Raw genomic sequence first — 18,476 nt, forward strand, 5'->3', positions numbered from 1 at the left:
ATATTGGCAAATTTTTTATATTAACAATTATCATAAACAAAATAAAAAGATGGGCCACAGACCAGGAAAAGATATTTGCTAAATACACGACAGATTTCAATAGAGAATACATACAATACTTCTACTAATCAAAAAGAAATCAAATAGAAAATGAGTAGAGAAGATAAATAGGCAACTCATAGATATGGCAATGTAAATAGCCAATAAACATTCAGAGATGATAAGCCTTACTACTTGCTAGTGAAATGCAAAATGAAACCACAAAGATATAATTCATTCTCATTAGATCACTAAAAATTTAAGTCTGACAATATCATGTCTTGGCAGGAATGCAGAGGAGGAAACTCATACATTCTTGGAGAAAATGTAAATTATTTTATCTACTCTGGAAATCAATTTGGCAATGTTTAGCAAATTTGAAAAGGACTGTATCCTATGGGCCAGAGAGTCCAACTTCCAGGTATATATGTTGAAAATAACTTTTTGCATATATGTACCAGGAGACATATTGAAAAATGTTCACTGCAGTATGCTTTGTAATAGTAAAAAACACTGGCATATTAGATTTTTGTTCTCAAATACTCACTTCCTCCTTCTTGACTTCCCTGGAAAATCCCTTAACTTTGGGCTTAGTTGTGATTTGCTTTGGACAATGGGATATTAGCAATTACAACATGCCTAGATCCTTAAAACTGTCTTCTGAGGTTTGCTTGCTTTCTTGCACCTCTGCCAATACCATGAAAAGAATATACCCCAGAGAGACCTTTGGTCTAAAAAGGATGAGAAATATATGGAATAAACTAACAAATCTGACAAAACCATCAAGCAGATAAGACTCATCCTGAATTAACCAGCTCCCAGCCTATCAACAGAGCAAAGCCAGCTATGATTAGCCAGCTGTGAGCTAGTAAATGCTTGTGTTTTATGTCACTGAAATTTAATATGGTTGGTTGTTACACAGCAATAGCTGATTGATAAAATTGGAAATGTTAATCTACATAAACATAGATAAATACTGGCATGTTTAAATAAATTTATATAATTTTTGATATACACAACTACATAGCAGTCCAAATAAGAGAACAATGGCTACCTTTATCAACAAACACACACATACAAATATAAACATAATATTAAACATATATATTTTTTTCTTTTTGGTTGTGCCCACGGCATGAAGAAGTTCCTAAGCCAGGGATGGGACCCACACTACAGTACTGACCCCAAGCCACAGAAGTGACAACACCAGGTCCTTAACCTGCTGTGCCACAATGGAACTTGAATATTTAACACTGGCCTCTGCAGTCTCTGGAGAGTATTTCAGCAGGCCTCCGTATATATATTAAACCAGAAGCCTACCCCTCAGGCCAAAGGTTCATGGTAAGCAAATGGGCCACTTTCACAAAAAGACTGGAGGTGTGTTTCAGTCTGCTGTCTCTGCACTATATCCTGGTGGTGGTAACCAGTTAACAACCATTTCTCTGTCACAGTCCTATGGAACCCGTGAACATAAATCCTGCTGCCCACCAGAGGAGACAATCAAGGGATGTCCTTTGGGCAGCTGCTACAAAAACCAGGTCACTAGACACATGCACAAGTTCCTTTCAAGGAAATACTAGAGACTGGGAGCAAAGCAGAGGGAGAGTGCAAAGATGGAGCCTGCCATTTCCTGTCTTGGGAGAAGATTTCAGAAGGCCCTTAAATGTGTATAAAACTAGAGGTCTGCTCCTCAGGCCAACTCTGTAGGATAAGCAAATAGACCTCTTTCACAGAAAGACTGGGGACTTTTCATTCAGCGGGCTTTGCACTGAGCCATGTGGGTAGCCAAGGATAAGCCCTTTAATAACTGCTCCTCAGTTCACTATGGCCTTGTAGGCTGCATACGTGCAAGCCCCACTGGCTTTCAATGCTGGTGTTCTGGGGTTCATCTCTTGGGTGTAGGTCTCAAAAGCTGAGGTGTCAGATGTGAAGTTCAAACTCCTTGCTCCTCAGGTAGAAGCTCAGGTCTGTGGGTTCCCTCTTGACCACTGGTTATCATGGCAGCGGTAATTTATGGTGAGATCATGTCGCAGCCTCTCCTATCCATTTCAGTGTGGGCTTTTTCTCATGTCTTGATGTGTAGGAGTTGCATGTCTCGTTTTTGGGTTTCTTTCAAAGGAAATTATTCTGTATTTAGTTACAGATATGGTGTGTCCGTGGGAGGAGGTGACTTCAGGATCCTCCTACATCACCACATTGAACCAGAACTCACTGCATATAACCGAGTGTAAAAGGATGTGTCTCAAACTAAAAGTGCTCTAGGTAAGACTATCACTAAGGGCATGAAGGGTCCTCCTAGGGAGAATATGGAATCCAGGAACAAGTCAGTCATGGTATGATCTGTGTTTCCCTTTTTCACACCCTTTTCATCTCCCATGTAGACAAAATCAGACTAAGATGAATAGGGTCAGCCAGTGGAAAGGAAACAGAGATCTTCTGCTCTGACCAACCTCAAGTTTTTCTATACAGTATTTTAAAAACTCTCCATGCTGCTGCTTCTCCAAGTCATTGGCTAGCTATGCAAGACTGGTTACTACAAGCAGCAGGACCCAGAGCTTGAAGCAACTGCCTTATCCACTATACCCAGAGATAGTGAAGATACTAAGACTGCACAAAAAGGGAGAGGAGACATACTCAAGTAATAGACAATAAATTTTTTTCCTTTTACTGTCCTTCCTACTTACCTATGGCTACCCTAAATTTTCTTGGTATTCACTACTATATTCTTAATCATCTTTTTACTGAAATTCATCAGCACTCCACTATTTTAAATACTGTTTAATTTTAGGACTCTGTATGCTTTGTGATTATTTTTGAACTGTTCTAAAACTAAAACTTACAAGTTTAGATCTGTTAGGTATCCTGGGATACAGTATGTGCAAAAGACATGACAAAACAAGGCCTGAAATATGAGCTACTGGCTAGAATCCAGCCATCTGATCATAGAAATTCAAATGACAAAAAAACAGCCTCACCCTTTTTTTTTTATTTCAACTCACATCGGAATAATATATATTTTACTTCTGCTACATCAACATTTGTGGAAATTTGTGTTAATGAGAAAACAAAAATGAAGCCAAATTTTCTATTGAATCTCATTTTAATATAATTTACAATTTCCCCTCATGATTATTATTTTAAAAGAAAAGTAATCATTCATTAATCTGGCTTCTAATGAAAGCCAGAAATGGCATATTAGACATTTAGTAACTATTTTGTCCACATAACATGTCTTTTCATAATTAAATAGCAGAATTACAAAGTCATATGCCAAAATGTGTAAGCAATTAGAATATGTGATGATTTCCAAAGGAAAAAAAACTTCCTTAAATGACCAGATAATCTTTAGTGACCTGCCAAAAATGCTGCTTCATTTTCACTGTCACACCGGAAGCAAAGTACATTTTCATTTAAAGTTACTGATACAAACTAGATTTAATCTGGGTATTAGGAATAATTTGACAGGTACAAAATATTTCACTACCATAAAAACCAGGAATATATCTTGCAATCTTTTTTTCTTCTGTCTTACACACAGCCTTCAATTTCTCCTTCCACATGTCACAAAACAAGGTGCTAAAACTAATTCAAAAGGCTCAAAATCTAAAATTCAGTGTAATTAAAATTCAGTGCAATTAATGGAAATATTTACATACGTTCTTTCTGATTATAAAAGACAATATACTCTATAAAGGCAAAAAAATTGTCAGTTTTATTAATTACTGCATGCCCTGTACATAGAATAGTGTCTAACTCACAACAGAGCTAATCAATCAATACTTGCTGCATGAATGACTATGAAGTTTATTAGAAAATAAAGGAACATACAAAGAAGGATAAACTAATTCCTTATAATTTCAACATCCAAAGAGCTAACATTTTAGTACATTATCTTTTGGTTGCTTTCTATATATTTTCTACATGGGTGAAAGACAAAGTATAGAAGAACATATTAATTAAAACCATGGAGATACAATCAGTAAAATCCAAAATGTGGGAAAATCTATAATATAAATGACTTACATTCTTTCACAAATAAATGTTGTATAGTTGGACTTTCCTCCTGGTGCAGAAGGATCAGAAAAAGTTAATCAGGAAAGGAGGGAAAGCCAATTCAAGGGTGAGGTGATTACTGCTGTAGACAGACAGCTAGGGCTTAGCCCATCTGAGAAACTATGCAGTTTTTGTTTTCAGAATTGACCATCTAAGTCAGTGGAGAAGAGAGTATTTGTGCATCAAGTCCCAACAAAAGGTCCTTTGTAACCCTATTTGTGTTAATGTGCTAAAATGGCTGAGTGGGCTCCCGCAGGGGTCCCATGCTACAGCAGCAGAGATGCTCTATAGCTGGAACAAGAAATATTTTTTTTTTGTCTTTTTGTCTTTTTAGGGCCACACCAGCAGCATATGGAGATTCCCAGGCTAGGGGTCGAATCAGAGCTGTAGCCACCGGCCTACACCATAGCCACAGCAACACTGGATCTGAGCAGTATCCGAGGCTCACACTACAGCTCACAGCAATGCCAGATCCTTAACCCACTGAGTGAAGCCAGGGATCAAACCTGCAGCCTCATGGATCCTAGTCGGATTCATTAACCACTGAGCCAGATGGGAACTCCTGAAACAAGAAATCTTAGAGCAGCTGAGGGTTGTTCCTGTCAGGCTGTATCTCCATACTAACTGCTATAGCAACAATCTGAGCAAAAGGTAAAAGGTGGGCTGAGAGATATGAAACAAGGCCCAAAATTTGCCTTGCATAAATGGTAAGAAAAAAATGACAAGAAAAAAAGAGAAAAACTCCTAGATAAAGAAAGACTTTATCTAACAGATATCTAACCTAGTGTTGACCACCTCTGGAGATTGATTTGAAGAAATCAACTGTAAACAGTATTTTAAGATAGGAAAATTAGAACAACGCCTAGATATTTGCTATTAAAATTATTGTAATATTTAAAAATTTTTGGTATTACTGGTACTATTTTTAGGTACTTACCTTTTTTCATTTTTAAAAATTTTATTGAAGTAAAGTTGATTTACGAGGTTGTGACAATGTCTTTATTTTAAACTGGGATAATTTATTTATTATAGTTGATTTGCAGTGTTTTGTCAATTTCTGCTATACAACAAGGTTGTGACAATTTCTGCTGTACAACAAAGTGATTCAGTTTGTTGTACATATAGACATATCCATTTTCTTTCAGACTCTTTTCCTACATAGACCATCAAAGAATACTTGGTAGAGTTCTCTGAGCTATACAGCAGGTTCCCACTGGCAACTATTTATCTTTCAGAGACACATACAGCGGTGGCTTTAAAACTGCTTTAGGGCAAGTACTTATATGGTATTACTTATATGTGAAATCTAAAGGAGCCAAACTTGTGAAAACAGAAAAAATAGTTGCTACCACAGGACAAGATTGATGGTATGTAAAGCTTCAGACTTGTAATGAGTAGTAAATAGCCATAGAGATCTAATTCATAGTATAATGGATATAGTCAATGTAAAACTATAATGATGTAACATGATAAATACTGCTGCATCTGCAATCATTACAATATTTAAGTGTATCAAAGTAACACACTATACACCTTAAACTCACACAAAGTTACATGCCAAATTTATTCAATAAAAAATTAACAACAAATACCATCACTATTTATTGCCAAATACACTCAGTCCACCTTAATACAATGAGAGTTTATTTGGGAAAAAAAAAAAAAAAACTGCTTTAGGGAGTTCTCTGGTGGCTCAGCAGGTTAAGGATCTGGCATTGTCACTGCTGTGGCTTGGGTTGCTTCTATGGCATGGGTTCAATCCCTGGCCCAGGAACTTGAACATGTTGTGGGCATGGTCAAAAAGAGAAAAAAAAAAAAAAACACTTTAAATTGGCTTCAAAACAATCTGGAGTGAGAAGAAATAAGGTTATAGATGAAATAAGACTGGCCATGTTTATAGTTGTTGAATCTAAGTGATAGGTACATATGGGTTGATTATATTACTCTAATTTCCATAAGAAAAAAAATTAATATACAACAAATTTCCTGCACCTTTGAGGGTTTTATTTGTTGTAGAGATATATGAATGTTAATGAACATGGGCAAAACATTATAACCTCCCTGGTTCAAAGATGTTATAATTGTTTTTGGTTTAACAAGGCTCACAATGTTCACATGTCTGTATTTTTGACCAGACAATTTACTCCCTCTGAGTAATGCCTTTTCCCTCTCATATATATGAACTATTACTCACTTTTCAAAACCCATCTCAAATGCTACCTCCTTTAGGATGTCTTCCTTATAATATACTCTCTAAAGAAATAGTTTCTTTTTCATATCCTATTACTATACCATATATGCTTGATTCTTGCTAACAGTAATAGTTACGTTCTCTAAAGTTACCACGAACAGTGAACTATGAATATTGACCTCTTGGTCCCAGGGGATACATACAGGGTTAGGCTCATGTGATCCTCTAGTCACATACAACTTTTTTTCAAACCAATCAATACATAACCTTATTTTATGGATTTTGTTCATTTGTTTGTTTTTTAGACAGCTTATTCATGAGGAAGTTCCTGGGCCAGGATCAAACCTGCCCCACAGTAGTGACTATGCCAAATCCTTAACCTGCTGAGCCACCAGAGAACTCCCATATTTATTTGATATATGTATGTCTATATATATATTTGATTCATTCTTTCTCTACATAAATATCCTTGATTCATTAAGATTGAACTCATGGCCAAGAGCACTATAACTCAAGCCTGAAGAAAGCTTAACTCACATACAGATTTTCTCCTCAAGGAACATTACAGCCTTCTTATGCTTAAGAACACTAGACAGTACTTCAATATTACATGGGGTGAGGGGAAGAGGCACAGTGATCATCAAGATAAAGCATAAAAATTCGAAAAACATGGCACTAAACAGACAAAGCAGAGGATACTCATATGAAAGCTGAAGCAAAAAGGCAGAGCATTACTTTGACTTCAGCTGGGAACATGCACAGGAGTGACTCAAGTTTTTTGCTGCACTGCATGTAGCCACAGATAACTGCAAAAGCATCATAAGTATTGGAATTATCGTCGTGGCTCAGCTAAAACAAATCTGACTAGTATCCATGAGGATGCAGGTTCAATCCCTGGCCTTGCTCAGTGGGTTAAGGATCCAGTGTTGCCTTGAGCTGTGGTGTAGGTTGCAGATGTGGCTTGGATCTGGTGTTGCTGTGACTGTGGGGTAGGCCAGTGGCTACAGCTCCGATTCGACCCCTAGCCTGGGAACCTCCATATGCTGAGGGTATGGCCCTAAAAACGCCAAAAAAAAAAAAAAAAGCAAGCATCATAAGTATTGATTATGGGGTTACAAGTAAGTTTTAGTGAGCATGCAAATTTGCAAATACAAAATTTGCAAATAATAACTGACTGAATATTCTTTTTCCTCTTTTTAAATTGAAAAATTCAAATAACATAAAATAACCGTTTTAAAGTGTCCAGTTCGGCGGCATTTAGTACACTCATAGTGTTGTGTAACTACTACCTTTATCTATTTCAAAACATGTTCATCACTCAAAAAAAAAAAAAAAAAAGCCATCTTGTACCCATTAGGCAGTCAGTCCTTATTCCCCCAGCCCAGCTGATTGCAACAGACAACTGCTTTCTATCTCTATGGATTTACCTGTATCAGATATTCACACAAATGAAATCATATGATGTGATATGTGGCCTTTTGTGACTGGTTTGTCTCATTTAGCATAATGTTTTCTAGATTCATCTCATTTGAATAATATTCTACTCTATGCATACTCCACAATTTGTTTATCCATTCATGTGTTAAAGGACATTTAAGATGTTTCTACTTTGGAGGTATTGTGAATGGTGCTGCTTTGAACATTCATGTATAAGGACTTGTTTGAGTGTGTTTTACAATACTTTTGTTTTCATATTAGTAGTGAAATTTTTGGGTCATGTGGTAATTCTTTGTTCACCTTACATTTCTGGGAAATGGTCAAATTGCTTTTACACAATTTTACATTCTCACCAGCAACATATGAGAGTTCCTGGCATGCAGAAGTTCCGAGGGCAGGGATCAAACCCAAGCCACAGCTGCAACCCTAGCCACAGCAGTAACAATGCCGGATTCTTAACCCACTGGGCCACCGTGGAACTCTACTTGTTTGCTTTTAAATTAGAGCCAAGGAGTTCCCGCCATGGCTCAGTGGTTAACGAACCTCACTAGCACCCATGAGGACATAGGTTCGATCCCTGGCCTGCTCAGAGGGTTAAGGATCCGGCGTTGCCATGAGCTGTGGTGTAGGTATACGGTGGTTTTGATTTTCATTTCTCTCATGACTGATGACATTAAGTATCTTTTCATGTACTTATCAGCCATTTCTGTATCTTACTTGGAGAAATGTTTATTCAAGTCATTTCCCCATTTGTTAATGGGGTTGTCTGACTTCTTATTGAGTTGTAAGAGCTCTTCTTCATTTCTGGCAGTTTGTGTGTTACTAAGAATTTGTTCATTTCATCTAGGTAATCCAATTTGTTGGTATATGACTGTTCATAGTATGCGCTTATCCTTTTTATTTCTGTAAAGTAGGTAGTAATGTCACCATTTTCAGGATTTTAGTTATTTGCTTCTTTTCTCTTATTTTCCTTAGTCTAGCTAAAGGTTTCTCAATTTTGTTGATCTTTCCAGAGAACCAACTTTCTGTTTCATTGATTCTCCCTATTGTTTTTCCATTCTCCATTTCACTTATCTTTGCATTAGCTTTTAATATTTCCTTATTTCAGCTATCTTTGGTTTTTGTTTGATCTCTTTTCTTTTTTAGTTCCATAGGTATAAAGTTAGGAAAGTGATCTGAGATCTTTCTTTTCATTTTTATTTATTTATTTATTTACTTACTTTTTAGGGCCACACCCACAACATATGGAAGTTCCCAGGAAAGGGGTCAAATCAAAAGTACAGCTGCTAGCCTATACCTCAGCCAAGCAACATGGGATCCGAGCCACATCTGCAACCTACACCACAGGTCATGGCAATGCCAGATCCCTGACCCACTGAGTGAAGCCAGGGATTGAACCTGCATCCTCATGGATACTAGTCGGATTCGTTTCCACTGCACCTCAATGGGAACTCCCTTTCTTCTTTTAAAATGTAGGTGTTTACACCTATAAGTTTCCCTCTTGGTACTACTTTTGTAGCATCACATAAGTTTTGGTAAGTTCTGTTTCCTTTTTCATTTATCCCAAAGTAGTTTCTAACTTCTCTTGTGATCCATGGGTTGCTTAAATGTATTGTTTAATTTCCACATATTTATAAATTTTCTAGTTTTCCTTCTGTTACCAACAGATAGTTTCATTCTATTTCTATCAGAAAATATACTCAATATGATTTTAATCTTTTAAAATTTACTAAGATTTGTTTTGCAGCCTAACATATGGTCTATCTGGTCTATTCTGGAGAGTATTTGATGTGTGCTTCAGAAGAATATGTATTCTGCTGCTTTTGAGTAGAGTGTTCCATGCATGTCTATTAGGTTTAGTTGGTTTATAGTGTTAAGTCTTCTATTTCTTTAATGACTTTCTGTCTAGATGTTTTATTCATTACTAATATAGGGATTCTAAAGCTTCTCTCTCTCTCTCTTTTTTTTTTTTTTTTTGCTTTTTAGGGCCACAATCTGCAGCATATGGAAGTTCCCAGGCTAGGGGTTGAATTGAAGCTACAACATGGGATCTGAGCTGCACTGGTGACCTACACCACCACAGCTCACAGCAGTGCTGAATCCTTACCCACTGAGCGGGGCCAGGGATCAAACCCGCAACCTCATGGTTACTAGTTGGACTCGTTTCCACTGTGCCACAATCGGAACTCCCGAATTCTGAAGTTTCTAACCATTACTATAGAACTATTTTCTACTTCAATTCTGTCAATCTTTCTCTCACATATTTTGGGGTCTGTCATTTGGTGAGTATATACATTTATGATTGTTACATCTTCTCGACGAACTCATCTTTTTATCAATATATATTATTCTTCTTTGTCTCTGGTAACAATTTCTTAAAATCTATTTTGTTTGATATAAATATAGTCACCTCAACTCTCTTTTGGTCACTATCTGTACCTTTTCATTTTCAGCCTATTTGTGGCTCTAAAGTGAGTTTCCTGTGGACAGTATTAGATCATACTTTTTTCTCCTGTTAATCTCTTTTAACCGATGAGTTTCTTTTATATATAAAGTGATTACTAATTAGAAAGGACCTACTTATGCCATCTTGTTATCTGTTCTCTGTATGTCTTACATCTTTTTTGTCCCTTAGTTCCTCCAATCTTTCCCTCTTTTGTGTTTGATTATTTTTTCTAGTGCACTAATTTTTTTCCTGCACCTGTGGTATGTGGGAGTTCCCAGGCCAGGGACTGAACACAAGCCACAGCAGTGACCTGAGCTGCTGCAGTGACAATGATGGATTCTTAACCTGCTGCGCCACAAGAGAACTCCTCTAATGTACTATATATCCTCTCATTTCCTTTTCTGTATATTTTTTAGTTACTGTCTTAGTGGTTAATTTGAAGGTTACAATTAACATCTTAAATACAACCTATTATATTTAGAATGGATAGGCAATGTGGTCCTATTGCACAGCACAGGGAAATATATACAGTCTCTCGGGATACCACCATGGAAGATAAGAAAGGGAATGTACATGTACATATGACTGGGTCACTCTGTTTTACAGTAGAAATTGGCACAACACTAAATCGATTATACTTTAATCAAAAATTAAAAACCAATTAATCTCAAACTTAGAATAATCCTAGTCTGACTCAACATTAACATGTTTATAAATGCTTTAAAATTTGTCTTTTAGGAGTTCCCGTCGTGGCACAGTGGTTAACGAATCCGACTAGGAACCATGAGGTTGTAGGTTTGGTCCCTGCCCTTGCTCAGTGGGTTAAGGATCCAGCGTTACTGTGAGCTGTGGTGTAGGTTGCAGACGCGGCTCGGATCCCACGTTGCTGTGGCTCTGGCGTAGGCTGGTGGCTACAGCTCTGATTCGACCTCTAGCCTGGGAACCTCCATATGCCGTGGGAGCGGCCCAGGAAATAGCAAAAAGACAAAAAAATAAAATAAAAATAAATCATATAGTTAACAAAAAGGACTGAAAAACCAAAAATAAAACAATACTTTTTAAAAAAAGTTTTACTGAAGTATAGTTAATTTACAAGGCTGTAATAATTTCTGCTGTACAATAAAGTGACTCAGTCATACATATACACATACTCATTCTATCTCAGATTCTTTCCCCAGATAGATTATCACAAAATACTGGGTAGAGTTCTCTGTGCTATACAGCAGGTCCCCAATGGCCAATCATTCCACATACCTCAGTGTGCATATGCCAGTCCCAAACCCCTAGTCCATCCCCCAGTCCACTTTGATAACCATAAGTTTTTCAAAGTCTGTGAGTCTGTTTCTGTTCTGCAAAAAGTTCATTTGTATCCTTTTTTTTTTTTTTAAATTCCACATATAGATGATATCATATGATGTTTGTTTTTCACTGTCTTCACTTAGTGTAATAGTTTCTAGGTCCATCCATGTTGCTGCAAATGGCATTATTTCATTATTTTTTATGACTAATATTCCACGGTTTATATATGTACCACACATTCTTTATCCATTCCTCTGTTGATGGACTTTTAATACCAACTTTTATATTTCCCTATGTAGTTACCTTTACTGGTCTTTACCATTTAAAAATTGTCTTTGAATGACTTTAGTTACTATCCAATATACTTTCATTTCAGTTTAAAGAACCCCATTTAGTGTTCTTATAGGAAATGCGTACTAGCAACAAATTTCTTTTGTTTTTGATTATCTTAAAACATCTTAATTTCTCCTTCTGGGACTCCCCTTATGCATATGCTGGTAGACTTGACATTGTCTCACAAGTTATCTTGGGCTCTATTAATTTTTATTAATTCTTCTTGCTTTCTGTTCCTGAAATTGGATATAAATTGACCTCTCTTCAAGTTTCTGATTCTTTTATCTGCCTGCTCAAATCTGTGTTGAATTCTTTTGGTAAAGTTTTCACTTTACCTATTGTACTTTTTAGTTACATGATTTCTATTCAATCCCCTTTTACAATTTCTATATCTTTATGGACATTCTCTATTTATTAACACACAATTCTCCCTATTTCCTATAGTTCTTTGTCTATGGTTTCCTATAGCTCTCTGAACATATTTAAGAGAGTTGATTTAAAATCTTCATCTAGTATGTGCAATGCTTAGGTTTCCTCAGGTATAGTTTCTGTCAATTTCTTTCTTTTTTTTCTTATCAAAGTTCTCACATTTCTGATTATTACTGGTATGCTATGCAATTTTTTAAATTGAAACTTGGACATTTTTAATACTACAATGTGGTAATTCTAGAAATCAGATTCTCCCTACTTTCCAGGGTTTGACGTTGTAACATGGTGAGGATTAAAGTCATCACTTTTAGTGATTTTTCCAAACTATTTCTTCCAAGGTTATATTCCTTATCATTAGTCATAAATGAGGTTTCTGCTCTATCATCTAAGCAGTCATCAAGTGACCTCACAGATTTTCTTAAATGTTGGAGGCAAAAAGAATGAAAAACAAAAACAAAAACATATCCCAGCTCTTCTAGTGTTTGTAGACTAACTGTGAACTAGGATCCTCTTTTCATGTTTAGCTAGATCTCCTATAATCCACCTCAACTTCCACCTCCTTCTTGCACAGAGCACAGCTATCAGCAAAAACACACAAGCCCACACAAGTCTTTTCCAATTATGTTTCTGGCCCTGAACATCACTCTAGATTCCCCAGGATACACAGCAGAACTTCAAAGCTCTTATTCTCCTGAAATGTCTTTCTCCTCAGCCTCCTTCCCAGGCTTTTCAATCTGTCTGCTGCTGGTCTCATCTGCCCTCTCTTGGCCTGATGGCTACAGGTGGTATGGGTCTTTAAATTAAAAAAAAAAATATTATAGTTGATTTACAATGTTCTGTCAATTTCTGCTGTATAGCAAATTGACCAAGTTGTGTGTATATATATCCTCCATCATGTTCCATCACAAGTGATGAGATATAGTTTCCTGTGCTATACAGCAGGATCTTACTGCTTATTCATTCCAAAGGCAATAGTTTGCATTTACTAACCCCAAACTCCCAGTCCCAGTCCATCCCACTCCCTCCCCTTGCCTCTTGGCAACCACAAGTCTGTTCTCCAAGTCCATGAGTTCATTTCCTTTCTATAGATAGGTTCATTTGTGCTGTATATTAGATTCCAGATATAAGCGATATCATACGGTATTTGTCTGTCTCTTTCTGACTCACATCACTTAGTATGAGAGTCTCTATTTCCATCCATGTTGCTGAAAATGGCATTATTTTATTCTTTTTTTTTATGGATGAGTAGTGTTTCATTGCGTAGATGTACCACATCTTCTTAATCCATTCACCTGCCATTGGACATTTAGGTTGTTTTCATGTCTTGGCTATTGTAAATAGTGCTGCAATGAACATAGAAGGGCATGTATCTTTTTCAATGAAAGCTCCGTCTGGATATATGACCAGGAGTGGGATTGCTGGGTCATATGGTAAAATTTTTTTCAGAATATGACATGTGGGAAGCTACTTCAGCTTGAGCTGCATGAAACCTTTGTGCTGGTAACTCAGGAAATTACCAGATGAGTCAAAATACACAACCGCAATTTTTTGAAAACAAAGTCTGTATTGCCTGCCAGTGAACTTCCCCATCACTAGTAAGCCACACTAGGAATGCAGGCTGTTATCTCCATGACTGCTGCTAAGCTGGGAAACAAGGCATGGTAGGCAGGCAAGCAAAAGGCCACAGCACTTTCTTCCCAAAATTTATGAGCCTCTTTCTTCATTAACCACTACCCTGGTTACTGTAATTTTTAAATTGGATTCCAGTGATCCAAAAAAGTTGATTCAATCCATTCTGGGCAGTGTAATGACTGCTTCAGTGAAAAAAAATGATTCTTGGAGCTCCCTACTCTGTCATTTTTCCCACCATGTCTCCCATATGGAATTGTAAACTATCACCTTTAACTTATAATATTAAGCAATTTATTTTCTTTCCTCACATCTCACTGTCTCCTCTAGATGAGACATCATTTCCTCTATTCTTTGTCTAACTTTAATTCAAACTTAGATGTATTTTCTAGATTTTCATTAAACTTCCAGATTGAATTACATGCCCCTTTTTTCTACTGCCATAGCAGCTGTTCTTTAACAAATCAACACATTTGAAATTACCTGTTACCATCGCTGTCTATTCCACCAAAAAGTAACTTGATGGCAATCAACTGCCTTTAGGAACAGTCTCATTACAGGCAATGAATCTCAGACAGAGAGGTATAATCTCCTCAACCCTTTAGATTATATGCTCCTCTTTAGTACTCCTAAAGCCTAGCATAATGCTACACAGTGAATATAATTACTGCACGGATTTATAAGAAACAAAGTAGCATATAACAAAACAAACATCACAATTTTTCACTTTAGCAACTTACGTTCTGGTTGTTTTTCATTAGGTGTTATGGATCGCACAAAGTCTTGTGGTGTCATAAAAACTTCAGATTCACCATGTTCACTGATTACTTTTAAGGTGGCAAAATACCGGAAGATTTTGTCTGGTGTAGAATATGCGCGAATCCTATTCTCATACTCCATCACCTAAAATTAGAAATTCAGAGAGTGTTTCTATATTGAGTAATTCTCATTTTCTTGCATATGCACTCATTTGGGGGGAAATAAGCGCAAATATCACTTATAATGATATCAATTATATCATTTTTTCCCTATAACTGGATTTTTTAAACTTGAAATTATTGTGTTTCCAAAACTTGTGATATAGCATTCATACTACAGTTGAGGCAATGATTATATCAGTTTTGTTTAGAACTTTTGAATGATTTTCTAGTTTCTTAAATTACCGAAAGCTAGCAAAATTGAAAAAAAAAATGTCATACAAGAATTCAAAAGGTCTTAGTAAAAGGGTATAATGCCATATATATGGTAGTCTATAATTTTTTAAATACCAAGTTTTAAAAAAGAGATTGATTTTTTTTTTTTCCTTTTCTAGGGCTGCTTTCCATGGCATATGGAGGTTCCCAGGCTAGGGGTCAAATCGGAGCTGTAGCTGCCAGCCTATGCCAGAGCCACAGCAACACAGGATCCGAGCCGCGTCTGCAACCTACACCACAGCTCACGGCAATGCCAGATCTTTAACCCACTGAGCAAGGCAGGGATCAAACCCGCAACCTCATGGTTCCTAATTGGATTCGTTAACCACTGCACCATGACAGGAACTCCAAAAAAGGGATTGATTTTATAATTTTTATTTCTTTGCAATTTCCTAATCTCTAAAACAAAACGGACATGGGACTTCATAAGTCTGAATAGCTAAGAGTCTTTCAAACACAAAGTACATTAAACATCATAAAAAAATTGCATATCATGGAAACTCAATTACTGACAAGTCTAAAGCAATAAGACTTACTTTTGACTACAAAATTAAACTTCCAGAGACTATTTAAATGTTGCATATTTAGAAAAGAATAGACTTGGGAAAAATACAAGCAAATCTTGGAATAGGAACAAAATCAAATATGGCAAACATTTAGTGTGATGTTAATAACCCTTTCCCATTTCCTTATGTGGCACCCAAGCCCCATTCTGTATATGAAATGTACAAAATACTGTATCTTCTGCATAATTTTCTTCTACAAACTATATAGTACTTTAGTGAAAAGATATCTCTCATACATGAATCTTCTATGTTGAGATAACCAACATTAAATAGTATCCTATAAATAAGTGGTTAGAAAATAATTTAAGCCAATATGATCTGAAAATTCATCAGTGAATTCAATGTCTATAAAGCAATTCACTATACTGAAAAACATTATTAATGTTTTAATTTGCCTTATTAACACAGCTATTACTTTAACTGTCAGTTTTGGCTTGATGGTCACTTTGAGGTCATTGAGAGCAGCTGTTTAACAATGGTTTCAATTACACTACCAGATGTGCTTTCAGCCACTACGAATGCTAATTTATAACTATACATGACAGAAATCTTTCTAATACCAATTTGCCTTAAAGTCTGAATACTGATTTCAGAAAAATTTTCAATAGATTTGGCATGTGGCAAAGTCACTAAGAGCCTTTCAACCCCTTGACAGCCTTGAGACTTACCTACAAGTTTAAATCAAGGCATTTTATATTTCACTACAACTATCTGCTAGGTCATACTGGCTACAGAACAAAAAATAATCAGTTTTGGAGCTCTTGTGTGGCTCAGTGGGTAAGTATCTAGTATCTAGTGTTGTCCCTGCAATGGCCCTGGGTTTGATCCCTGTCCTGGAAACTTCCACATTCCAAGGGTGCAGCCAAAAAAATATAATAATCAGTTTTAGTGTTTATAAACAATAGCTACTACCAAAGATGGCTTTGTGAATTAAAAAATTAAGTCAAATATAAGATTAAAGGTAGAAAAACAACAACTTAAAGGTCAATGATTCTCAGAATGAAAATCAGATACTTGATTGTTACCAAAAAAAAAAAAAAAAAAGCTGCTGAATATCATTAATTAGTTTTAGTTTGAAAAAAGGTCAGGGAATGTAAGACTTTTTGCATTCCCACACTAGAAGAGTTTAGTATAAACATATGGTATAGTATATTTTTGCTTTTTTTCTTCACTTGGCAATGTATCTTTAAGACCATTTCATATAATTTGATTTGGAGCTGCCCTCCTTTTAAGTAGTCATGTTAAAGGAACACTAACAAACTATTACATAAAGGTTTTAAAATGTAGCATCTAAGAAAACGAAGGCTTAAAAGCAAAGGTATGTAGAAAACTGTTGGAGAATTTTGCAATGTTTAGTCTGGTGAAAAGATTTACTAAGAAAATTATAATAGTAACATTCAATCATTTACTTAAAAAAACATTCTTGAATTTCATGATTTTAAGACAGCTGCCTTCACTAAAAGAGCCAGGCTAACTGGATCAAAATTCAGGCACTATATTTCCTATATGAAATGCACAAGAGTAGCCAAAGACTAGTTGCAACCAATTACTCTGAGAAATGGCAGTAGGCTCGGTGAATGGGCCAGGTAGCCGGCAATTCCCAGATTCACTGCCTTCAGCCAGCCAGCCAAATCCCCAACCCCACACCCCCGCTCTGTGCCTACTGACACTACCTTAATCCTGTAAGACAGATGCTCACACTATCTAGCCTGAGCATCTAAGACCCCTGCTACTCTCTGCAGCTGGACTCCCAGAGACAGGATTCTACCCCATTCTGGGTCTGATTGCATGGAGCCTCTTTCATCCACCCCCATCCTTCATCAATTTCCCCTAATGGCTTGTGGGGGCACATGTGAAGGAAAGTCAGCATCAGCCTGCAGCCTCCATTTCTGAAGCCTCTTGGAAAGCTCAGAAGATCCCAGAAAGGGCCCAGACCAACCAGGGTGAAAGAGTCCCCAGTCCATCTCCAGTAACTGGGAGAAACAGGTCCATCCCAATTCTATAGTTCACAGTCCTGGCAACTACAACCCCTAGGGAAAAAAAAAGAGTCAAAATCAGGCTGAAAACAGCCAATATGTGGCTTCCAAGGTCATTCTACTCATGGTCATTATAGCCCTCAGGAAAGGGAGAAAAGAGCACTGAAGATCCTTGTGGGAGATTTTATGAGCCAGGTTAGAAGTGGCTCACATCACTTTCATTCAGTAGATGACTAGCAAACTAGCAATCTCCATTAAAAGAAATGACGTAGAAAATCAGGGCTCCAGATCACCTTTAGAAATCTGAAACAGTATGATATTAACTGACCTAGGGTAAACCATGAGCAAAATTCTGTAACCAAAACATGTTATGTTAGAAGAGCAATAGAAAGAGCAAGAGTTTTATTTTTTTATTTTATTTTTTTTATTTTTATTTTTTTGTGTGTCTTTTTGCTATTTCTTGGGCCGCTCCCGCGGCATATGGAGGTTCCCAGGCTAGGGGTCGAATTGGAGCTGTGGCCGCCAGCCTACACCAGAGCCACAGCAACGCAGGATCCGAGCCGCGTCTGCAACCTACACCACAGCTCACAGCAACGCCGGATCGTTAACCCACTGAGCAAGGGCAGGGACCGAACCTGCAACCTCATGGTTCCTAGTCGGATTCGTTAACCACTGCGCCACGACGGGAACTCCAAGAGTTTTAAAATTACACAGATTAGTGTTACTGTCATGACTCAATGGAAACGAATCTGACTAGCATCCATGAGGACGCAGGTTTGATTCCTGGCCTCGCTCAGTGGGTTAAGGAGCTGGTATTGCCGTGAGCTGTAGTATAGGTTGCAGGTGTGGCTCGGATCCTGCATTGCTGTGGCTGTGGTAGAGGCT

At 37.0% G+C, this 18,476-nt stretch overlaps 1 protein-coding gene across 3 annotated transcripts in view; it reads right to left on the minus strand.

The window, feature by feature from the left end:
• MICU1 (mitochondrial calcium uptake 1) overlaps nt 1-18,476 on the minus strand; it is a 226,822-nt gene that overhangs the window by 145,942 nt on the left and 62,404 nt on the right. For all 3 annotated transcript variants that reach the window (XM_047759643.1, XM_047759642.1, XM_047759641.1), the window contains exon 4: nt 14,597-14,759. In XM_047759643.1, coding sequence (XP_047615599.1) covers nt 14,597-14,759 — 163 coding nt within the window. The remainder of the gene's footprint in view (nt 1-14,596; nt 14,760-18,476) is intronic.

Source organism: Phacochoerus africanus, chromosome 15 (assembly GCF_016906955.1).
Source record: "Phacochoerus africanus isolate WHEZ1 chromosome 15, ROS_Pafr_v1, whole genome shotgun sequence".
Taxonomy (NCBI): Eukaryota; Metazoa; Chordata; class Mammalia; order Artiodactyla; family Suidae; genus Phacochoerus; species Phacochoerus africanus.